General features: G+C 38.6%; 2 protein-coding genes across 3 annotated transcripts in view; one reads left to right on the top strand and one right to left on the bottom strand.

The window, feature by feature from the left end:
* The window catches only part of SNW1 (SNW domain containing 1), a 37,003-nt gene extending 17,738 nt beyond the window's left edge, over positions 1–19,265 (top strand). Inside the window, exons 4-14 of one of the 2 annotated variants that reach the window (XM_004010821.4) lie at positions 1,096–1,191; positions 1,284–1,390; positions 2,260–2,364; positions 4,348–4,417; positions 5,080–5,145; positions 6,991–7,107; positions 8,013–8,154; positions 10,552–10,648; positions 16,651–16,768; positions 18,342–18,505; positions 18,586–19,265. In XM_004010821.4, the coding sequence (XP_004010870.1) occupies positions 1,096–1,191; positions 1,284–1,390; positions 2,260–2,364; positions 4,348–4,417; positions 5,080–5,145; positions 6,991–7,107; positions 8,013–8,154; positions 10,552–10,648; positions 16,651–16,768; positions 18,342–18,505; positions 18,586–18,784 (1,281 nt within the window). In that variant the 3' untranslated portion in view covers positions 18,785–19,265. Of the gene's footprint in view, positions 1–1,095; positions 1,192–1,283; positions 1,391–2,259; positions 2,365–4,347; positions 4,418–5,079; positions 5,146–6,990; positions 7,108–8,012; positions 8,155–10,551; positions 10,649–16,650; positions 16,769–18,341 lie in introns of both variants that reach the window. The other variant, XM_060418432.1, reaches the window with a different exon arrangement.
* Positions 19,266–19,274: 9 nt separating this feature from the next.
* SLIRP (SRA stem-loop interacting RNA binding protein) lies at positions 19,275–25,082 on the bottom strand. Its single transcript, NM_001145184.2, is given in 4 exon segments — positions 19,275–19,380; positions 20,157–20,264; positions 23,049–23,107; positions 24,977–25,082. Coding segments are annotated over 4 exon segments (336 nt in total). The 5' UTR covers positions 25,074–25,082; the 3' UTR covers positions 19,275–19,308.
* Between the last annotated feature and the right edge of the window lie 23 nt (positions 25,083–25,105).

The raw sequence follows: 25,105 nt of genomic DNA, 5'->3' as shown, positions 1-25,105 counted from the left end.
GAACAGTGGCACAAAATATGTGCTTAATACATGTTAGCTGTTTTGTTATTACTTTAATGGTGAAGACAAAGATTTAAAATAGGTGATTTTGTACTGTGAGCAGTGCTTTAAAGAGAGCAAATAGAGTTCTGTGACACCAAATGATTGGATGGGGAGGAATTGCTCCTGTGGCAAGGGTAGTCATAGGAGGCCTCACCCTTGCATGCGTGACCTTTGAATCAAGACTCAGATTGAGAATCCAGTTAAAGAACTGAGAGCAATATTCTGTAAAGGCCCAGAACTGGGGGAAAGCAAGTTGTTAAGTTGTCCTTTCTCTGTATGTGTGTTAAAGAATGCCTAACTCAAGCATCAAAATCTAGAATGCTGCTTATTTGTTAAATTTCCAATACTTCTATTTTTCTATAAAATTTGCCATGTAGGTTATTATGGAAGTATTCAAGAAGTATACATGAGCATGAAAGTCGGTAATATTCTATTTGGCAGAGGCCCACTGATCAGAAAACAGTCCTAAATGAGTGTGAAATAAGGTGTGTGTATAGGGTTTTTTTTCCATGGAAGAATGTGTTCTGGGTTTTTTGACCATGGCATATGTTCATTTTCTTATCTATGAATACAGATGATGCGATAAAAGACAAACATTACAAGTAGGGCCAGGTCAATGAAATTTTTTAGGCCCACTGGATTTGGAAATTATTCACTAACCTGACTTAAATTCCAATGAGCTTGTAATCCAAGATAATAGGGCTTTAGGCAATTTATATCATCATTAATTTCAAGTCCTAGTGAGCCTCAAAAATAGGGATCACTGATGCGTAAGATTTTGTTGGCACAATTTATTTGGATACTGACTTGATTAGAAGATCTCAAATAATTTTAAATGCATGAGGTCAGAGAAAAATTATTAGCTTTTATAGCCAGGGCAGCAATTTGTGTATATATTTTAAGCTTCCTTGGTTTTAAAATCTAAAAGACAAAATCTGTGTCCTAAATTTATAAGTGTGCTGAGAGGACATTTTGACTTCTGAAATGACTTAATGAGGTTGCTTCTCTTCATTCTTTGCTTTTCTTAAGCCTGCTTGTGTTTGAACATTTTAGGTCATTTATAGTAAGTACACTGACCTGGTTCCCAAGGAAGTCATGAATGCAGATGACCCAGACCTTCAAAGACCTGATGAAGAAGCCATTAAAGAGGTAACTGGGAATTAATATATGTAATTATTTTAGATGAGTTTTTACATCTTCATTAACTTTCAAAGCACTCATTGTGGCATTTCTTATTTCAGATAACAGAAAAGACAAGGGTAGCTTTAGAAAAATCTGTATCGCAGAAGGTTGCTGCAGCCATGCCAGTCCGAGCAGCTGATAAACTGGCTCCTGCTCAGTATATCCGGTATGAATCATGCCTGGAGGTTTTAGCTTCATGTTGGAAGTGATTGGAGTTGGGGGTCCTGGTATTCTTTCACTATCCTTAGTCACAGTTGGAAATGCAGTTTTTTGAGTAATTACTTGATGTCTGTAGATTCTTAGTGCAAATGGTAATTAGAATTTTTTAAGATATTAGCTGTCATGCTATTTTAAAACATTTTTTTTACTTTTAGAAATTAACAGTTATACAAACTATATGATGTAAACCACAGTGATGATAGTTTTCCATTTTAAAATTATATGTGTATAATATCTATATAATAATATATTGGAAATATTATATAATACAATACTATAATTATTTTATAGTATGCTATAAATATTAATAATGTATTAATATCATTTATATAATAATAGCCATCCTTATAATACTTGTAAATTTTGAGGAATTTTCACTTAACTAAATCTTTATGTGGAAAAATGATTCACATATAGATATTAAGGAAAAATTCAGAGCTGACAGGGCTGCTGCCATTATTCTTTCTGTTTTATAGCTATGATTATTCAGAAACTACTAATTTTAAGTTGCTTACTGAGGATACTATTTTTTCCTCAAATGCAGACTTACAAAATAGGTGCTATTTTCTAGACTTCTTACTTAATGAAATTGAACACAGTACCTAACATGGTTCAAAATGGACTGTGATGGGTTATTTGCAAACTAATACAACTCTAGTTTACATTCTGCTTAGTTGCTGTTAGTTCTCTTATCTCTGTTACTATCTGCTCTGCCTAAATATTACTGCAATTTTCTATTACTGCTTTGTGAGAGAAACTGACAATGTAGTCCAGCTTAGGATTGTAATAGAAGTAAAATACCTGTACATTCCTTAGATACACACCATCTCAACAAGGAGTGGCTTTCAACTCTGGCGCTAAACAGAGAGTTATTCGGATGGTGGAAATGCAGAAAGATCCAATGGAGCCTCCAAGGTTCAAGTAAGTAGGTGGTTTCATGAGAAGGCACCACTATTCCTAAAAAACTATATATATATCTCTCTCTCTCTCAAAGGAGGGAAATGCCCATCAGCATATAAATGGATAAACAAAATGTGGGGCATCTATACATGGAGTGCTTCCCTGGTGGCTGAGCTGGTAAAGAATCTACCTGCAATGCGAGAGACCTGGGTTTAATCCCTGGATTGGGAAGATCCCCTGGAGAAGGGAAAGGGTACCTACTCCGTATCCTGGCCTGGAGAAGTCCGTGGACTGTATAGTCCGCAGGGTCACACAGAGTCGGACATGACTGAATGACTTTCACTTTCATACATGGAATAATGTTAAGCCATAAAAAGAAACAAACTTTAATACGTACAGTGACATGAGTGAATCTCAAAATAATTATGCTGAGAAGCTAGACAAAAACAAATACATACTGTATGATTCCTTTTATATAAAACTCTAGAAAATGCAGACTAATCTATAATGACAGGAAGTAGATCAATGGTTGCCTGTGAGGAAGGAGGGAGTATGGATAGGAGACGAGAGGAAAAAGAGGCATAGGCAAAGGGGCGTGCAGAAACTTGGAGGTGATGGGTATGTTCAGTATTTTAATTGTGATGATGATCTCACACAAGTAAATTGTGTTTACTTGTGTCAAAAGTTAATTGGATTGTACATTTTATGTATAGTTAGTTGTACATTAGTTGTGCCTCAATAAAGCTGTTTTTTAAGAAGGCAAAATATTATTATTTGATGAAATGATGATAATACGGTAGAGGTGAAGTGGATAGTGATGATGATGACAGAGTTGGCTGTGTTTTAATAATTGTTGAAACTGAGCAGTTGTGATAAGAAAAACAACTTTTGAGGAAAACAGCTTTTCTCCCTCTGAGTTGATGGCTAGGCATGTTGCAGTATGATGACACTACTCCCATGTAGAAACTGGACATTTAAATTAGGACTTGCATTTAGGATGCCAGTCATAAGTTCCCACTTTGCCTTTCCCAGGGAACATTTTAAAATATAGTTGGCTCTTCATGTCCACAGGTTCTGCATCTGCAAATTAAACCAACTGCAGATTGAAAATAGTCAGGAGAGTTTTCCCTGGGAGTCCAGTGGTTAGGACTCTGTGCTTCTACTGCAGGGTACAAGAGTTCGATGCCTGGTTGGGAAACTAAGATCCTACATGCCATGTGGCATAGCAAAAAGGGAAAAAAAAATTCCACCTAGTTTTCAAAAACGAAACTTAAATGTCATGCCTACCACAACTATTTATACAACATTTACATTGTATTAGATGTAATATAGAAATGATTTAAAGTATAAGGAAGAATGTGTGTAGTTTATATGGAAATACTACTCCATTCTGTTTAAGGGACTTAAGCATCCATGGGTTTTGGTATGTATCCTTGACGTCCAGGAACCAATCCTGGGATACCAGGGGACTACTATAACCACTTAGAGTGAAGTCCCAGGAAACGTTAGACTCCTCTGTCCCAGCCAACTAGGTATTACTACCCTGCTCTCTGTCTCCTGCTCACTTGTAGCCTAGGACAGAGGATTGTTTGTCCTCTAGTTCTTTGCTCTCTCCTCACTTCTGGGGTCTTTAAGTAGTAAATCTTGTGACTGTGCTTCATCGTATGGATGTATTAAAACTGCACCTTAAATTGAAATGACCCAGTTGGATTTCACTTCTCCAGATTGGGAGCTTGGATGCTGAGAGGGCTATCTGAGGACCCTGTGTGGGTGGCTTGTGCCCCTTTTTCAGCAGGTCTTAATCTGCACATTCTTGATTGAATATGCCCGCTTTAGTTTCTCAACACATTTCTGTATAATAGATGGATATTCATTATACACTCTTTTGTTTTTGTGTCTATTTGAAGCTTTATGTAATAAAAAATGAGGAGGGAAGACTTGAGTTACTGACTAAAAAGGAAAAATGTATATCATTCTGTGGTTGTGCTTTGGTTTATCCTTCAGGATTAATAAGAAAATTCCTCGGGGACCACCTTCTCCTCCTGCACCTGTCATGCATTCTCCTAGCCGAAAGGTAATCTTTGCTCTAGTTTAAAATCTCTTTTTGTACTCATGATTACTAATTTATAAATAACCCCCTGTAGAATAAATTCTAGATGTCTATATTATTACTTTTCACCAAATGTATTGTTTCCTTAACTTGTTTTTCAAAATCAAATAGGGACCTGCTCAAGACTGTAACATGTGGTTCCATAGTATGAGAATGTATATAAAATGTTAGCTGTTAGCTTTATGATTAATAACCTAACCCCTGCTTTTAATGGAAAGAAAAGGGTCTGCTGTTTGAAAAGATGTTATCATAGTTGTAGGAAGTAAGTTCCTGGGATCATTAGGTCTGTAATTGATAGTCCAAGTGACTTTTTTTTTAGGTATATTTTATTACCCAGCTAAAAGAAAAAGTTTTCATCTGGAAGTATTCACATCAGTTTAAATATGTAAAAATACTAACCAGGATTTGTAACTGTCAAAAATAGATTATATTCCATGTTTTATATTAAAGTTATTATTAGAAACCACGATGTGGAAACATAGTATATAGTGCCACTAAACAAATGGAATCAGGACCTTTGATTAAGTCAGTATATATTGAACTATCTTTGAAGAGAAAGGTTGCACTTAGTTTTTTGCTAGACTATAAATCTTAAAAATGTCTCTTCGTCTCTTTTCTCAACACAGATGACCGTGAAGGAGCAGCAAGAATGGAAGATTCCTCCCTGTATTTCAAACTGGAAAAATGCAAAGGTAATTAACTTGTCATAAATTCAGTATCTTAGTGTTAGAACTGGAGAAGGCATTGGCAGCCCACTCCAGTACTCTTGCCTGGAAAATCCCTTGGATGCAGGAGCCTGGTAAGCTGCGGTCCATGGGGTCGCTAAGAGTCGGACACGACTGAGCAACTTCACTTTCGCTTTTCACTTTCATGCATTGGAGAAGGAAATGGCAACCCACTCCAGTATTCTTGCCTGGAGAATCCCAGGAACAGGGGAGCCTAGTGGGCTGCCGTCTATGGGGTCGCACAGAGTCGGACACAACTGAAGCGACTTAGCAGCAGCAGCAGCAGCAGCAGCAGCATTAGAACCTCCTGAAAAACACCCAGGTAGGACCTTCAGCCTGGGTTACTTGATGAAACCTCAGCATCTCATTTAGCTGAAGGTTTTCCAGAAGGAACACCCAACTTACATGACTTTTTCTTTTTATGTTAATGTATTAGAAATGTTAGTGTTCCAGGCACATGAGTTCCATGTAGATTCTCCTGGTAAAATGTAGTTATTGGAAACACATAGAGAAGGAATGAGTAGAATGAAGTAACATATCAGTGAAAGATAACTATTCTTTAGAAAATTTAAATTTATATCTGAAATTCTTCCTGAAAGGATTTAGATCAATTTAAATAATCATATGACAAAACAAAATAAATGTCTGGCTATATTCAGTGCTTTCATTTTTAAATTATTTATTTCTGTTTATAACAATGCATGAATAAATTATTTAAATCCTATGTATATCTACTAATCACCAAAGCATCTAGGAGTCATGAATAATCTGTAAAATACTGCGAAATAAGTTTCCTTATCATTATTTCCTTTTCCTCCCAAATATTTCATGATTCTTTTTTTAATGTGTGAAGAAGGCCACCTCAATCCATGATTTAAATACAAATTATTCCTTAAAGGAACTTAGGGAATTCCCTGGCAGTCTAGTGGTTAAGACTCGGCACTTTCACTGCCAAGGGCCCAGTTTGATCAAGTTACACACTCATCCTGAAACAAAAGGATTGTTGGGTAGTCTGGTTTGGTATACCATACATATTTATGTATGTATAACTATGAGGCATCTTGAGCTGTCTGTAACACTCCTTGAATTAGGAATAAAGACCATGGGCAGGAGGTCATTATTTAGTAGTCTACTCAAAAGTCTGAAAGAATAAAGCTAAGCGTGGAAGTTACATAAATGTTCAAGCATATTCCTTGAGTTCTTGAAACAGGATGCAGAATTTCAAAACAAAGAATCTTAATTGTCTAGCAAACTTCTATCTTTTTTCTGTTTACTAAAATGTGTAGGGTTCCAAGAATCTGATAAGTCATGAAAGCAGTGCAGCAGATTAAGTTACCTATAGACACTATGATTTTAGTGCTTTCTTCTACCTTTGTATAACTGTTACATTTACTTGATGAGCAACTCTTTAGCTATTTGGTAGTGATTTCCTTTTATTATAACCCAAAATTTAACATGAGAATGTTTTCCCAGAGCTTGCACTCTGAAATGCTAGTTCTTCTGCTTATTAACTGTATGACCTAGGCTTTCTACCTCAGTGTCTTCGTCTGTGAAATGGAAATAATAATGTTACCATTACCAGCCTTATAGACTTGCTGTGAAGGATAAATGAGGCCATAAATATAAAACGCTTAAACAGTCCTCCACACGAAGCCCTCAGTGTTAGCTGCTACTACTGTTGCTTAATTACGAAAAGAGATGTAAGGAGAAAGAACTTAAAATGATTGTCAAAATGGACATATATAAATCTAGTTTTAAAGACTCCATTGTTGCTCTTTGGTGACCAGTGTTTTCTGCCTGCCTTTGTCCTAGGGTTATACAATTCCATTAGATAAACGTCTGGCTGCCGATGGAAGAGGACTGCAAACAGTTCACATCAATGAAAATTTTGCAAAACTGGCCGAAGCCCTCTACATTGCTGATCGAAAGGTTGGTCTGTTGTAATTAAGTTGTTTGATGCTCTTGATAATTTGTAAATCTGTTCAAAATTACCTAAGATACTGTTATTTGGGTTACATTGCTGAGTACCCAGAGAGGCTCTCACCTGTGGTATGTGTTCCAGAGATGACATGTGCTGGTGGCAGTTCTGACCCAGTCTTGGCCTTTGTAGACTCATATACATACCCCACCACTGGTGATTCATCTTTCCCACAACATTCTAGAATAACGGTGCTTCACTAGACTGATCCCAATTTTGGGAAGGTTGGCACCTACTCTTCCTGGGTTTCATAATTTTTCCCTATTTCTCTTTGTCTTCCAAAAGATCAGTGGCATAGAAGGGAAAATAAACATACCGATGTATTGAATGCTACAGAAAATGGCATTCATAGTATTGGCTGTCTGTTAATATTATGGTATTAATATGTGTCTTTTAAGTTTACATGCATCAGGGTATGGGCATAGAATATACAAGAGTATATCTTCTGTGTCACAGTGAGCACCCTTATGTAAATTATTTCTTGCTCATCTATACTAAGGCTATATCTTGAGTTGATCTGATTGATTTTGAAAACATTACCACTTCCTATTATTGATATTGAAAATTGCTTTATTGCTTAATTTTATTTTTTAGATTGTTTCTAAAATGAAACAGTGAAAAAGCATTAGTGAAACACTGACTTACAAGATTGATTGGAGTCAGAGTGAAAAAGCTGTTTGCAATGTCGTCTAGGCGAGTTATCTTTTGTAGACAAGAATCTGTGTTTTAATTAGCAGTAACAAATGTGAATTCTTCTAACTGTTCTTTCAAGCCAGAGTTTAGTCAGGAAATTAAATGACAGCTATAATTCTTTATCCCTGATAGTATCTTATTTAACATCTAACTTCACTTACAGGCTCGTGAAGCGGTGGAAATGCGTGCTCAAGTAGAGAGAAAGATGGCGCAAAAAGAAAAGGAAAAACATGAAGAGAAACTTAGAGAAATGGCCCAGAAAGCCAGAGAGAGAAGAGCTGGGATCAAAACCCATGTGGAAAAAGGTATAACATACTCGTTGTTTAGTTGCTAAGTCATGTCCAACTCTTTGTGATCCCATGCACAGTAGCCCACCAGGCTCCTCTGTCCATGGTATTTCCCAGGCAAGAATACTGGAGTGGGGTGCCATTTCCTACAGGGATCTTCCCGCCCCAGGGATCAAACCTGCATTGGCAGGTGATTCTTTACCATCTGGGAAGTCACCGGGGAAGCCCTGACATACTTGTTACTAAATTGAATTTACTTTGTGAATAATACTTATCTCAATTTAGAAAATCTCAGCTGTTTTTTTTGCTGCATGCAGAAGTAGTACATACATGTAAAGAAAATGTAGATATTTCAGAAATAATGTAGAAATGAAACAGTAATTTCTGCCTCATTAAGTGGAAGTAATAGAAAAGAATGTGTATTTAAATGTGGGCGTTTAATATGGGACTACACCAGAAATTTTTAAAATTCTGAGCAAAATACTTTTAAAAATCACATATTATTCAAATGATAGGCTTAATTTTCTCTTACTTTTCTGGAAACTTAGAGAAAAGAGCTTTCAAACTGAACAATTCAGCTCCCCCAATGGTAAACTTAATCCACAGTTGTTCTTTTAGGCCTTTAATCATTTTCTCTCTTGCTTTATTTAGTGATCTACATAAATATTGTGGTATATGTGCTATATTAATTCCGTTAGAGTGAGAAGACTAATTCTAGTTCAAGAAAATTATGAGGGTGGTTTCAGTAATAATTCCTCATCTAGTATACTTACTCATTCAGTTCATGTTGAGCACCTACTAGGGGCAAGGATTTAATCTAGACACAGAGTTTTCTGCTAGTCGGGTAGAGGATATAGCAGTGAACATTTTAGGGAGTGTAGACAGACAAAAAAGTGTTAATCATATAGTGTATTAGAAGATAACAGTCACTATGAGGGCAAAAAAGAGGAAGAGTATGTAAAAGTGCCAGAAGGAGGGAGTGGTCAGAATAGACCTCACTTCCGAGATGGTAACTTTAACAAAAAAAACACTTGAAGAAAGTAAGGAAGTGAGCCTAAGGGAAGAGCATCCCAGATAGAAGGAGCAGCCAGTGCAGACGCCCTGAGTTGGGAGTGTATCTGCTATGTTCAAGGAAAAGCAGGAGGCCAGAATGGCTGGATTAGACCTAGAAAGCTAAGTAGAGATGAGGTGTCAGAGTAGTTAGGGCAAAGTGGCCAGATCTTGTGTGCCTTTTATAGCTTTTACTTCAAGTAACAAGGGAAGTAATCTGAAGAGTCTGGAGCAGGATGACATGGTCTTGAATATGTTAGAAAGCAATGGAATGGTTATCTGCAGGAGCAGGAACACCGTTGGAAAGCTATTGCAATAATCCAGATAAGAGATAATAGCAGGAGGTAGATAGTGAAAATATGTCAGGTACTGGGTGTGATTTGAAAGTAGAGCTGACAAAATTTGCTTATGGATTCGGCAGAAGGAAAGAAAAGGAGTCAAAGATGACTCCGGAACTTTTGACCTAAACAATTGACAAGGATTGAATTGCTATCTACTAATATTGGTAAGACTACACTGCGGAGAGATTTGGGAAGGAAAAATTAGGAATTTAGTTGTGGACATGTTATGTTTAAAATGGAGGTGTCAAGTAGGCAATTGGTTATAGGAGTCTAGAGTTGAAGGGAAGTAATGAAGGTTCTGGCTAATAACCCACTTCCTTGCATATATATATAAATGTCTTAATGGGGCATGATATAAAAAACCTACTTGTAACCTAGCCACTGATGATAACTCAGAGTAAAACCTCTCTGTGTCTAAGTTCTCTAAACTGATTTAAAAAAACAGGATGGTTCTTGAGAAGGTAGTTAAAATTTTTAAAAATCCTCTTGCCAAATATTAATAAGAACTTAAATTTATTAAGCGCTTACTATGGCAGGTACCTCTCTGAGCACTCTATTACTTTATATAATCCCTACAGCAACCCTATGCAGTGGTTCTGTTATTGTCACTGTTTTACAGAAGAGGCGACAAAGGCTGAGTGGGGTCAAGTAATGGGTATAATTTCATGTTGTTGATCTGTCATAGAAACAGGATTTGAACCCAGACAGTCTGACTCCAAAGCTCAAGCTCTATACTATATTCCTTCTATAGCTACACTCTATCCCTTCAGCATAGAGAGGGTAGAGAAAATGAAGATAGATATAGACACAGTAGATGAGATTAGGTGCAACCAGCCCCACTGTATCATGATTAAAAGGTTCTTTATTTGAAGTCAGTCTTTGAAAATATAAGGATGAACTTGGCAAATTCTTCTTTCTGGCATTTTATTATGAAAATTTTAAAACATGTAGAAATATTCTCTTGTTCAAAATATTAATAGTGATGAATACAGTGATAAAGTCATTTTCACCTGTGTCCACACAGAGGACGGGGAGGCACGTGAGAGGGATGAAATCCGGCATGACCGACGAAAAGAGAGACAGCATGACCGGAACCTCTCCAGGGCAGCTCCAGACAAGAGGTAGGTACTGTGAGGTCAATGTGAATTGTGAAGAGTGACCTTTGTGAACCTTCTAGAGAGGAGTGTTAGTCCACTGAAACCAGTTTTGCTTCTCTCCTTCCTCTTCAGGTTGATAGCTTCATAAATCAGCACCTATTTTCTTGCCCTAAACTCCTTAGTCTGTCTTAGCAGAACTGACTGTGCCTGAAAGTGAGCTTTTCTTCCGTTACCTTGTTTGCCAGCTAGGGTTGAGAAGGATGGGGATACACAAAAAGGGAATTCAGATCATATTTATGAAGAAGAAAGTAATGGATATACCTGTTCTGGTCTGTTCTTTTCCTGCTTCATATGGTGAGACAGATTGATTTATCATGTGCCTGCTCCTCTAGACAGGAAATAAGCTGCTGGACCTTTATTGAGGTCTTTTCACATGCAGAATACTGTACTGAGTGAGTACAGTGGGGGAGAAGAGCACCTTTTGTAAGAAGTGAAAGTCAGCCTCTTTTCATGAGCAGTTTCACTTAAAATTCAGAAAGATTAGAGCTGTCATATGAAATTGCTTGGGAAAACTGACAGAACACTCTTAATAAGTACACACTTAACAAAGGAAATACGTGTATGAACACTTGAATAAAGTAGAGACAGATTCATGAAGTCTGTGGTTCACCAAAGGCCGAGGACTGAAATTGATAAAAAGTTGAAGAAATGCTGTAATACAAGAGGGGGAATTCTGAGTGAGGGTTAAATGCAAATATAAAACATTTTCTTTCCAAATGAGCGGTTTTGAATGCTCTCATCCTCCTGTGAGCTGATACTGTGTTTTTTTAGGTCATATCTTAAACAGATTCCTGCTGGTGGTATTCTTTGTTGTTTAATGGCATATTTCATCTCCTTAAATAAGTGAAGTCATGGAAAAGCAGAAAATCTGAATTTAGAGTTTAAATGTACAGTATAGAACAGAAAGGAATGAAATTTGAAAGTACACAGTTAATGATACTCTCAGTCTGAAATTCCTAAGCTGTAAAAATCAAAATGGCTCTGTAGATAAATTGAGCCCTTAAAACCAGTAAAGTGACTGAGAATTGATAAAGTAGAAAAGCTTTAAAGTTGTGCTTGGATGAAAATTAGATTGTCTATAGAAATCATTTTAAGACCTGAACCTCTAGTAAAGTAAATGATGACAGTTATCATGGTATCATTGTGATGTAGATTACATACATACCAAAACAGCAGGGGAATTAAGTTCATCTGAATGTCAGACATCATACTGAGTAATCCAGTCATTAGACATATTTTTCTCAAAATTCTAATAGGATAAAATTACTAAAAGTTGTTAGGTAAAAATTGATTCTATCTTATTGAAAGTGATTCATGTGGTATACCTAATTTGCATCCAGTCCCCCTAACCCTTTATAATAATAGCAGATACAGACCATAGCAGTTTCATATCTCAGCATGTGTTACAAGAAGATTGCTTGTATTAAGAATGATTCTTTTGAGAAAGTACAGCCTCTTCTATAGGTGCTATTGGAAAAACTGGATGGCTACATGCAAAAGAAGGAAAACCTTATACCATGCACAAAAAAACTCAAAAGCAGTTAAGGGTTTGAATGTAAGACCTGAAACTGTAAAATTTCTAGAAGAACATGTAGGTAGTAAGCCCTTTGACATTGGTCTTAGCAAAGATTTTGTGAATCTGACTCCAAAGGCAAAAGAAACAAAAGAGAAATAAACAAATGGGACTGTATCAGAATAAAAACTTTCACACGAAGGAAGCCATCATCAGAACAAAGAGGCAGCCTACTGAGTGGGAGAAGATACTTGCAAATCATATATTCAACATGAGGTTAATATCCAAGCTATAGAAAGAACTACAGCTCAACTAAAAACAACCCAGCTAAATGGGCAGAGGCTCTGAATAGACATTTTTCCAAAGAAGACATGCAGATGGTCAACAAGCACATGAAAAAATAATCAACATCACTAATTATGAGGAAATGCAAATCAAAACCACACACCTGTTAGAATGGCTGTTATCAGAAAGATAAGAAATAGCAAGCATTGGAGAGGATGTAGAGCAAAGGGAACCCGCGTGCACAGTTGGTGGGAGTATGAATTGGTGCAGTCAGTATAGAAAACACTATGGAGATTCCTCAAAATATTAATAAGAGTAAAACTGCCATATGATCCAGCTTTTCCACTTCTGGGTATTTATCTGAAGAATACAAAACACTAATTCAAAAAGTATAAGCATCCCTATGATCACTGCATTAAGGAGTTCATGATCTGAGCCACAGTCCGCTCCTGGTCTTGTTTCTGCTGACTGTATAGAGCTTCTCTATGTTTGGCTGCAAAGAATATAATCAGTCTGATTTCGGTGTTGACCATCTGGTGATGTCTGTGTGTAGAGTCTTCTCTTGTGTTGTTGGAAGAGGGTGTTTGCTATGACCAGTGCGTTCTCGTGGCAAAACTCTACTAGCCTTTGCCCTGCTTCATTCCGTATTCCAAGGCCAAATTTGCCTGTTACTCCAGGTGTTTCTTGACTTGCTACTTTTACGTTCCAGTCCCCTATAACGAAAAGGACATCTTTTTTGGGTGTTAGTTCTAAAAGTTCTTGTAGGTCTTCATAGAACCATTCAACTTCAGCTTTTTCAGCATTACTGGTTGGGGCATACTTGGATTACCGTGATATTGAATGGTTTGCCTTGGAAAGGAACAGAGATAATCCTGTCGTTTTTGAGATTGCATCCAAGTACTGCATTTCAGGCTCTTTTGTTGACCATGATGGCTACTCCATTTCTTCTAAGGAATTCCTGCCCACAGTAGTAGATACAATGGTCATCTGAGTTAAATTCACCCATTCCAATCCATTTTAGTTCTTGGATTCCTAGAATGTCGAGTTCAATCTTGCCATCTCCTGTTTGACCACTTCCAATTTGCCTTGATTCATGGACCTAACATTCCAGGTTCCTATACAATATTGCTCTTTACAGCATCCAACCTTGTTTCTATCACCAGTCACATCCACAACTGGGTATTGTTTTTGCTTTGGCTCCATCCCTTCATTCTTTCTGGAGTTACTTCTCCACTGATCTCCAGTAACATATTGGGCACCTACCGACCCAGGGAGTTCCTCTTTCAGTATCCTAACTTTTTGTCTTTTCATACTGTTCATGGGTTTCTCAAGGCAAGAATATTGGTTTGCCATTCCATTCTCCAGTGGACCATATTCTGTCAGAATTGTGTCAGGTTTCTTAAACTGAAGAAAGTAGGGAAAACCACTAGACCATTCAGGTATGACCTAAATCAAATCCTTTATGATTATACAGTGGAAGAGAGAAATAGATATAAGGAACTAGATCTGATAGACACGGTGCCTGATGAACTATGGACAGAGGTTCGTGGACATTGTACAGGAAGACAGGGATCAAGACCATCCCCATGGAAAAGAAATGAAAAAAAGCAAAATGGCTGACTGGGAAGGCCTTACAAATAGCTGTGAAAAGAAGAGAAGTGAAAAGCAAAGGAGAAAGGAAAGATATAAGCATCTGAATGCAGAGTTCCAAAGAATAGCAAGAGATAAGAAAGCCTTCCTCAGTGATCAGTGCAAAGAAATAGCGGAAAACAACAGAATGGGAAAGACTAGAGATCTCTTCAAGAAAATTAGAGATACCAAGGGAACATTTCATGCAAAGATGGACTCGATAAAGGACAGAAATGGTATGGACCTAAGAGAAGCAGAAGATACTAAGAAGAGATGGCAAGGATACACAGAACAACTGTACAAGAAAGATCTTCATGACCAAGATAATCACGATGGTATGATCACTCACCTAGAGCCAGACATCCTGGAATGTGAAGTCAAGTGGGCCTTAGAAAACATCACTATGAATAAAGTTGGTGGAGGTGATGGAATTCCAGTTGAGCTCTTTCAAATCCTAGAAGATGATGCTGTGAAAGTGCTGCACTCGATATGCCAGCAAATTTGAAAAACTCAGCAGTGGCCACAGGACTGGAAAAGATCAGTTTTCATTCCAATCCCAAAGAAAGGCAATGCCAAAGAATGCTCAAACTACTGCACCGTTGCACTCATCTCACACGCTAGTAAAGTAATGCTCAAAATTCTCCAAGACTTCAGCAGTACATGAACTATGAACTTCCAGATGTTCAAGCTGGTTTTAGAAAAGGCAGAGGAACCAGAGATCAAATTGCCAACATCCACTGGATCATCAAAAAAAGCAAGAGAGTTCCAGAAAAACATCTATTTCTGCTTTATTGACTATGCCAAAGCCTTTGACTGTGTGGATCACAATAAACTGTGGAAAATTCTTCAAGAGATGGGAATACCAGACCACCTGACCTGCCTCTTGAGAAATCTGTATGCAGGTCAGGAAGCAACAGTTAGAACTGGACACGGAACAACAGACTGGTTCCAAATAGGAAAAGAAGTACCTCAAGGCTGTATATTGTCACCCGGCTTATTTAACTTCTATGCAGAGTACATCATGAGAAACGCTGGCCTGGAGGAAGCACAGGCTGGAATCAAGATTGCCGGGAGAAATATCAATAACCTCAGATATGCAGATGACACCACCCTTATGGCAGAAAGTGAAGAGGAACTAAAAGCCTCTTGATGAAAGTGAAAGAGGAGAGTAAAAAAGTTGACTTAAAGCTCAACATTCAGAAAACTAAGATCATGGCATCTGGTCCCATCACTTCATGGGAAATAGACGGGAAACAGTGTCAGACTTTATTTTTGGGGGCTCCAAAATCACTGCAGATGGTGATTGCAGCCATGAAATTAAGACACTTACTCCTTGGAAGGGAAGTTATGACCAACTTAGATAGCATATTCAAAAGCAGAGACATTGCTTTGCCAACAAAGGTCCGTCTAGTCAAGGCTATGGTTTTTCCTGTGGTCATGTATGGATGTGAGAGTCAGACTCTGAAGAAAGCTGAGCGCCGAAGAATTGATGCGTTTGAACTGTGGTGTTGGAGAAGACTCTTGAGAGTCCCTTGGACTGCAAGGAGATCCAACCAGTCCATTCTGAAGGAGATCAACCCTGGGATTCTTTGGAAGGAATGATGTTAAAGCTGAAACTCCAGTACTTTGGCCACCTCATGCAAAGAGTTGACTCATTGGAAAAGACTCTGATGCTGGGAGGGATTGGGGACAGGAGGAGAAGGGGACAACAGAGAATGAGATGGCTGGATGGCATCACCGACTCGATGGACATGAGTTTGAGTGAACTCCGGGAGTTGGTGACAGGCAAGGAGCCCTGGCATGCTGCGATTCATGGGGTCGCAAAGAGTCAGACATGACTGAGTTACTGAACTGAACTGATGATCACTGCAGCATTATTTACAGTACTCAAGATGTGGAAGTAGGCTAAGTACCCATCAACAGATAAATAGATAAAGAAGGGGCGTGTGTGTGTGTACACACATTAGAATAGAACTCAGCCATAAAAGTGAAATCTTGCTGTCTGTGATAACCTGGGTGAACCTTGAGGGTATGCTAAGTGTAGTAAGTCAGAGAAAGAGAAACAGGGTGTGATTTCACTCACGTGAAATCTACAAAAAACAAAACAAAAACTCATAGATAGAACAGACTGGTGGTTACCAGAGAAGGAGGTTGAGGAATTAGTGAAATGGGTGAAGGAGGTCAATTGTATGGTGATTGACAGTAACTACACTTTGGTGGTGATCACTTTGTGTAGTGTTTAGATGTCAAATTATAATGTTGTAGTCCTGTATTTTCCTCAAGGGAAAAAAGAAATCTCTAGCAGTTCTTTTCTGTATCAGGAATGCCTAATTGTAAAACCCTGTCTCTTCCAATAATCATGTATCTGAAATACTATAAGAAATGGCATCCTAATTGTGCCTTATCAAGGAATATATATGTTCATAAGATGTGAACTGGACATATTTATTTCCTCTGCTTCTGATAATGGTTGTATTGAAGTTGAAATTCATCTTGTCTGTGAAGAAGTTTCAATTTGTGGCATGGTATTTCAAAACAGGTCGAAACTACAGAGAAATGAAAATCGAGACATCAGTGAAGTCATTGCTCTTGGCGTGCCCAACCCTCGGACTTCCAATGAAGTTCAGTATGACCAAAGGCTCTTCAACCAATCCAAGGTACACAGAGTCTAGAAATAGCATATCTTTTTTTGTTTTTTTTTAGAAATAGCATATCTTAAGTGTTGATACAAATGACAATTTTCAGGGAAAAGAAAATTAGCATATGAGACATTTGCATCAGCCTAAGGTATGCTGGTGTGATGGGGAAAAAAAAATCAGAAGTTGCATATTGTAACTTAAGAAACAAGTTAGAATAGCTCTTAGAGTTGGCTAGGATTTGAGACACTGTTAGAAAATGAAAGAAATTAGGTAGTAAAACTTGGTTCTGGTATGTGAGTCTTTTATTTCTAGAATAGAGCCAGTGTCCTATAAAAGTGTCTCTTGGGTTATTTTTTGTCGATATTTGCAAAAATAATTTTTTTATGCTATAAAAACACAAACTTGGGATCTTTGAAAAATGAAGCTATAAAACCAAAGTACTCATCAGAAAGTCTGATTTCTAGTATCAGTTGTCATTAACTAGCTAGAACACCTTAGGCCTGAGGCAGTCCCTTTATGTTTTAATTCACCCAACATTGATGATTTACTGTATGTAAGTCAGTGAGATCAAAGGTAGACATGTCTTAACACTCAAGGAACCTGCAAGTCTACTGGAAAAGACAGATACATGTATATAAATAAAGACAAGGCAGACTGTGCTGAGAATACAGAAGTATAAATGTCTTCTGGGGTATAGAGGGGTCCCATCTCCTCCTGCAAGGCTGGGAGTCACCCTGCGGATTGTTCCAGCAAACATGCTGAGAGCATGGTATCCGAGTCACAGCAGGACAGACTCACGGACCCACCAGGGGGGTGACAGGGTACATACGTCCCCAGCACGACTATAACCACATCAGGAGAACCCAGGTCCTCGCCCCTACTCTGCACCAGCTGAGTCAGGGCCTGGCTTCCCGCTTCTAGGCCATAACCATGGTTCAACAGAGACCATGACCCCTCACACCCCAGGATACCGTTTCGTGAATAACAAAGTCTACCTTCGAAACCAAAAAAAAAAAAAAGTTGAGGAAAAGTTTTATCAAAAGGCACATTCTTATATTAACCATCACAAAACAAGTTTGTTGACTTGAGATTTTCATTGAGAATATTGTGTTACACTTCAGTAGTGTTCTCACACAGTTAAGGAGTTTAACATTACTATAAATGGCATCAGATAAAATGCTTTGCAGTTCTTTCATCTTGCCACTGTGTCTGCACAAATGGATTGTCAAGTGCCTGCTTATACTAGTATCCTCCAGTTTTAAAGACCACTTTGCTAAAACAGTCGTTAATGAGTACCATATTTAATGTAAGGACCCAAAGGTGATATGAAGAAAAAAGAGTAACTGTGACCGTTTTTTTTTTTATTGAAGGATAATTGCTTTACAGACTTTTTTGTCAGACCTCAACATGAATCAGCCATAGCTATACATATATCCCCTCCTGTGACCATTTTTTAATAACCTTTTTAATTTGTAGTTCAGATTGTTGAACATGTAAGCTGTAAATGAGCAAGGGTTTACTCTTCCTAAGAATGTAATCTGATTCAACTTATAATAAAAACTTGCATACTTTAATGTCTATTTTTCCACAGGGTATGGACAGTGGTTTTGGATGTGGGGAAGATGAAATTTACAATGTTTATGATCAAGCTTGGAGAGGTGGAAAAGATATGGCCCAGAATATCTACAGGCCCAGTAAAAATCTGGACAAGGACATGTATGGAGATGACCTAGAAGCCAGAATAAAGACTAACAGGTACCAGGGCAGACCGCTCAGTTTTAACATCTACACCAGTGAAAATAAAGTGGTTCATAGCCATTTCTCTTCTTCCCTAGATTTGTTCCCGATAAGGAGTTTTCTGGTTCAGACCGTAGACAAAGAGGCCGAGAAGGACCAGTTCAGTTTGAGGAGGATCCTTTCGGTTTGGACAAATTTTTGGAAGAAGCCAAGCAACACGGTGGCTCTAAAAGACCCTCAGATAGCAGCCGTCCCAAGGAACATGAGCATGAAGGCAAAAAGAGAAGGAAGGAGTAGATACTTTGTTCAGAGTGAACGAACTGTTGTTGATAACCCTAATGATGCAAGTCATATGGGGAACACTTTGTACATGGCCAGGATAAAAACCAAATCTGGGTGTCAGAGCCCAGCACTACTTTTTATTACAGGAGAGGGAGGGGGGTATGGAAAAATTCTACTTTGAATTATTTAGTTTTTTTAAAAATGGGTTGTGTTTGTGCTTCTCCCACCTTTTGGCATTTATAGAAAATACTGCCCCACACGTGAAATTAAGGCCACTTTCAAGAGACATTAGTACTTTGGGGTTAATATTTTGTCTAAAAATGACTGCTTATGAATAAAGTGACCCCAATCACAGCAAGTAGAAAGAAGGATGTTCACATATTGGAACTGTCCTGCCAAATGATGTTTGCCCCTGTTGTGCTGTTGATTTGGAGCGGGGAAAGTAAGCTCTTGCTTGGTGCAGCTATTTGTTTCAAATAAAAACATTTAGACAAAACTTCCTCTCTTTTATTTACTTTATTCAGTAGGCAGTGAGGGTCTCAAAAATCTTTCTCTTCATCAGATGTTTGGTCTCCTTGCAAAGCTTTGGGTTTTTGAGGTTGAACATGGAGCTGGGGGGGGGGGAAATTCAGCACTGTAAGGAAAGTCAATGTCTGCAAAAACATTAAAACTGAAAACTGCTGTTCTATGAGGGATCAGCACCAGTGAGCCAAAGGATGTTATTTGTTCCTTGTACTTAAGGCTCCCTGAACTCCCATTAAAATTTGTAAATCAGTCTAGCCCAAGGTCACATCAGTTCAGTTCAGTTAAGAAGCTCAGAGTAACTGCAGCATGCCAGGGTTCCCTGTCCATCACCAACTCCCAAAGCTTGCTCAAACTCATGTCCATCCAGTTGGTGATGCCATCCAGCCATCTCATCCTCTGTCATCCCCCTCTCCTCCTGCCTTCAATCTTTCCCAGCACCAGGGTCTTTTCTAATGACTCAGTTCTTCGCATCAGGTGACCAAAGTATTGGAGCTTCAGCTTCAGCATCAGTCCTTCCAATGAATATTCAGGACTGATTTCCTTTAGGATGGACTGGTTGGATCTCCTTGCAGTCCAAGGGACTCTCAAAAGAGTCTTCTCAAGGTCACACAGTAAGTGGGAAAGTCAGTATTTCAACCAAGGTCTCCCTGGTGTTTCCACTGTTCCATTATCTTGCTAACCACTAAAGTGTCTTCTTGTACTTAAGTCTCCAGACCTTTTAGAACTGGGAACTCTCCCACCATCACCATTCTTTAATAAACATTAAGTTACAAATCGTCCAAAATCCCTTTCATTTCACACTTCTGACCTATTTAACTGGTATACAGAAAACTCACATGATACAGTACAGAAAAATATTTACCTTTACTCCATCAATAATATGATTCTCCTGTTGTAGTGCATTGTGAAGTTCTTCTTCTGAAGAAAAGTGAATCCAACCCATACCCTTGTGAAAGCCAGTCTCTTTGTCCTTAAAAATTCAAAATTTAGGAAGAAATTAATAATCATGAACTTGAGAAAGGTTCCAGGTGTTCCAAATCAAACCACCAACTTTTTCATTTGCCGAAATGGAATACAAGACATTTTAATTAAAAAGTATCAAAAACCCTGCTTTAATACAAATACTCTTTATTTGCCCAAAGCTTAATCTGTTAATCTTAACACACTCTAAAACATGAGCAAAGTGCTTTCTGTGTTGTTTGAGATAAAAACCACACTAGCAGCAATAGTCAAGGGAAATTTTGATAAAGAAGAACTCTTCCTGTTTCTAACTCACTTCTAGAAACTAGGAAATTAAACCTTCAAACCTAAGTGCATTTATGGTAATTCCTGAAACTAATCACCCTCATCACAACTATCATCATTATCATTACATGCTCCTGAGGAAAAAGGAAAAATTACCTTTACTTACCTAGTTTACACTTCTGGGTTAAGAGTGCTTATCATCCAACCTATACATCAGATTCTGGCTTCCCTATATTTTCCTGTTATATTACACATTAATTTTCCTATGAATCAAAGACTTCTATTGTTTAAAATCTGCTAACTGCAGGTCCTAAGTTGTTGTTATTTATATTTTTAAGAGGTAAAAGGCAACCAAGAAAAATGTTACTTTTTGGAGAAACATTTTTTAATATTCCTCAAAAAATGCCAATTTCATACACTTTGTAAAACTATTTTTTCAAGCTTACTGATCTTCATGTCTGTAATACACATGCCTCATTCTTTTAATCAGCTACAAAAATGCCATTGTATCAGTGAATTAATATCTATTCAACCAACCCCACTGATGAACACTTACCTTCTTTACAATTATATTACTAAACAATGCTGTTTTGAACATCCCTCACCTCACATTTCTATAAAATCAACCTCTAGAAATGGAACCTTTAGATCAAAGCAAATCCTCCTCTTTCCTTTTTGCTACTTACTTTTCATTTTGGCTGCACTGGGTCTTTGTGGTAGCACAGAGGCTTTCTCTAGAGTCAAAGGCAAATCTTAAACGTTGACAGATTTTGCCAAATTACCCTTCAGTGACAGTATCAGTTAAACTCAACAATTTAGTACCAGTTTCCCTATACCTTCACTATAGTTGGATATACATAATCTGTTAGATTTTTGTAAGGCAAGTAACGTTAAGCCAATAGTTAACAATTTAAGTTTCTTGATACTTTACTGCAGCCTTTTCAGTGCCATGAAGAAAAAAGCAGTTTTAGTGAAGCACGTGTAAACTGTAAGTGTACTCGTCACACACCCTAAAACACAATAATCTAAGAAAGTCCACAGAAAAATACAGCTCAGGATAAAGAACAAATTTATACAGTGATTTTTTTTTAAAGATTTTTTTCTTTTAAGTAAAGGACTCTATTACTTTATTTACTTAATTATTTTTGTAGGATGTTAGTTCTCCAACCAGAGATTGAACCCACACCCTTGGCAGTTGTGAGTCCTAACCACTAGACTGCCAGGGAATTCCCATAGCTTGATTTTTAAACCCTCAGGAGAAAGCAAAGAAAATGTTACAAACAGAAACACACCAAAAGCACTCAACCTGGGCTTCCCTAGTGGCTCAATGGTAAAGACTCCACCTGCCAGTGTTGGCAGGAGACGCAGGTTCGATCCTTGGTCTGGGAAGATCCCACATGCCCTGGGACAAGAACCTGTGCACAACTACGGAGCCTGTGCTCTGAAGCCCAGGAGCCGCAACTGAGCCCATCTACCACAGCTACTGAAGCCCGCGTGCCGTAGAACCTGTGCTCCGAACGAGAAGCCGCTGCAATGAGGAGAAGCCCGTGCAGCAACGAAAACCCAGCACCTCCAAAAAAAGCACTCAACTCCATGAGGATAAAGGTAAGCATTTTCTCCACCAGTTAAGTGTTATGATAAATTATCCTCTACTCTCTCAAAGTCCTTATTATAACACTGTAATAGACAAAATCCCAAAATGGCCCCAAGACCTCCATGTGTCCCACCATGTTACCCTCTGTATAGTCCTCTCCCCCTGAATGTGGGCAGGACCTATGACATGCTTCTAACCAAAAGAATACAGCAAAAGTGACAGGATGTTGCTCCCTTGAACAAGAAGATGGGGTGTCCCTCCGAAGACCAAATTATAAAACTGTCTTAGCAGACTAGAGAAACTCCCTTGCTGACTTTGAAGCAAGCTGCCATGTTGAGAGAGGGCCTCCATGAGAGGGCTGTAACAAGGTAACAAGCCGGGTAATAAGCAACTGCAGGTAGTTCCCAGGACCTGAGACCAGCCTCCAGCTGAAAGCCAGCAAGAAAGCAGATATCCCAGCCCTACAGTTGAAAGACGAATTCTACCAAAACCTGAGGGAGCTGGGAAATCAACCTACCCTGGCTGAGCCTCTCCAGCTGACAGACACCTGGATTCTGCCGCTCCGGCGGACAGACACCTGAACTGTCTCTTACATGAATCCCTGAACAGAGGACCTAGCAAAGCTATGCCTGGACTCCTGATCTCTGTACTCTGTGAGATCATGTGTATGTGTTGTTTTGAGCCATTACATTTGTGATAATTTTATGCATCAATTTAAAAAAAACTAACATAAATGCCTCGAATACCTAGGATAAGGCTTGTTTTTTTTTAAATCAGTATCACCCATAATTTAATCAACAAAGACTGAACAGCTTCACTCCATTACCAATTCATGTAAACTGATATGCTTTGACAAAGAATAATCAAAAATTAGAGGAAAACATTATTGCTTTTTTAAAAAAAGGTAATACTCACAAAAGGAACAGTGCATTTTCGTACATGGCCAAATTGTGCAAAGTGTTCTCTCAGCTCACCTATTAAGAAAAGAAAACATATTGAGTAGTTTGTTTGTTTTTTTTAGTTGTTATTGTTTTATCCTCCATCCTAGATTAAGATAGAAACCAAGAGGGGTCCTAGAGCCCCCAAACTCCTTGTGAACAAGTGCTAGTTTGTATTTCCTTGCAGCTTTAAGATCCAGGAAACCATTATGGTATTGATTATAAAGCTGTAATGTACTACATTTGGGGAGGTGTTGGGGTGGGGGAGATATGGACAGATAAACTGCTGAGTTGACTTAGTCTTCATCCCCAGCAAGTACTGAGTCTTCACCATACCAGGTACTATGCTAAATGCATGGATTAAAATCCCCGTGAGATGATCACACAGGAAACAGTTAAACAATCACAATACTGTGTGTTGTTAGCTATATTAGAGATTTCCAAATAAAGTCTCAATCTCAAGAACATGTGCACAAATGACCATGGATTTTTACATTTTGGTGAGCAAATGCAAAAACCTTAACTCAAAACTACAGTTGACAAAAAGCAGTGTTGGTAACAGAAGTCAGTACTGATCACTCCCCAACTCTCTATGTCCAGCCTAAGCCTATCCCATGAACTTCAATTTTTGTAGTCATGAAAACAATTATCGTTTATTGAGTACTTACTCTGTATTGAGCACTTGGTACAAGGTCTAAGCACTTGTATTTACATATAAATTCATTTAATACAATCAACAACCCTAGGAGAAAGGTATTATCGACTCCATTTTATGGCTGATGAAACTGAGGCACAGTGGTGAGCCCTCTCCCCTAATTACCTTCCCTTAGGTACACACCTTAGGTTTTGAACTGTGGTGTTGGAAAAGACTCTTGAGAGTCCCTTGGACTGCAAGGAGATCCAACCAATCCATCCTAAAGGAAATCAGTCCTGAATATTCACCGGAAGGACTGATGTTGAAGCTGAAACTCCAATACTTTGGCCACCTGATGTGAAGAACTGATTCATCTGAAAAGACCCTGATGCTGGGAAAGACTGAAGGCGGGAAGAGAAAGGGACGACAGAGGACGAAGTGGTTGGATGGCATCACTGACTCAATAGACATGAGTTTGAGTAGACTCCGGGAATTAGTGATGGACAGGAAATTAGCGATGGAGTGGGAGGCCTGGTGTGCTGCAGTCCACGGGGTCCCAAAGAGTCAGACACGACTGACCGACTAAACTGAACTGAACTAGGTTACACTACCTAAAGGCCAAGCTGGAATTGTAACTCAAGGAGAATAGCTTCGGGTGCATTTCTCAGTCTATACACAACGTCCCCTGTCCAGCTAACAGAGAACTCACAAGTTTCTCAAACTAAACACATTTAAACTTTACTACTCATCTTCTTTCTATATGCTTCTCCTACATTCTAATCACCAACATTAAAAACCTGGAGGTCATTCCTCCCTTTCCCCCATTCCGTACTCTTCCCCATTAAAGTCATCACGAAAATCTATCGATTATTCTTCGGTTAACGGAAGTGAACCTGACCCCTCCTTCTATTACTACCCTGAAGTCTTCACCTTTGGACTAAACTGCTGAAACTACCTCTTGTCACTTTGAATCCGTCCCCACGCTGCAATCAAAACAACCCCTTCTAAATCGTAAATCTTACAAGTTTCCAAGTAATTAAAGCTTTAAACTCCGAAAGGCTGGAGACCGTGAATGGGTGCCCCAAAAGCTCAAGGGGCATCCCTTAAACGGCTAATTACTGACAAATTTCTTTCTACTCACTGGCTTGCTCAGGAGCATACTCAGCCTCCTTAATCCAGCCACCACGCGGATTTAAGTATTTCGCAGCAAGCAAGGCTTTTCAGGCTTGCTCGGACCTAAAGATTCTGCCCCTACTACATTTCCAACTCACCTGAGGCCGCCGTCCAGGGAATTTTTCTGACAAACGCAACCGGCCGGCCGATATTTGTACGCAGCGCCATAGCGCCCCTCGCTGCCGAAGCCGCCATCTTTAGGCTGAGGAACCTCTAGAGACCCGAGG

This window comes from Ovis aries, chromosome 7 (assembly GCF_016772045.2).
Source record: "Ovis aries strain OAR_USU_Benz2616 breed Rambouillet chromosome 7, ARS-UI_Ramb_v3.0, whole genome shotgun sequence".
In the NCBI taxonomy this organism is placed as follows: Eukaryota; Metazoa; Chordata; class Mammalia; order Artiodactyla; family Bovidae; genus Ovis; species Ovis aries.
The sequence above is the reverse complement of the archived record's forward strand: the minus strand, read 5'-3'. Positions and strand labels throughout refer to the sequence as shown.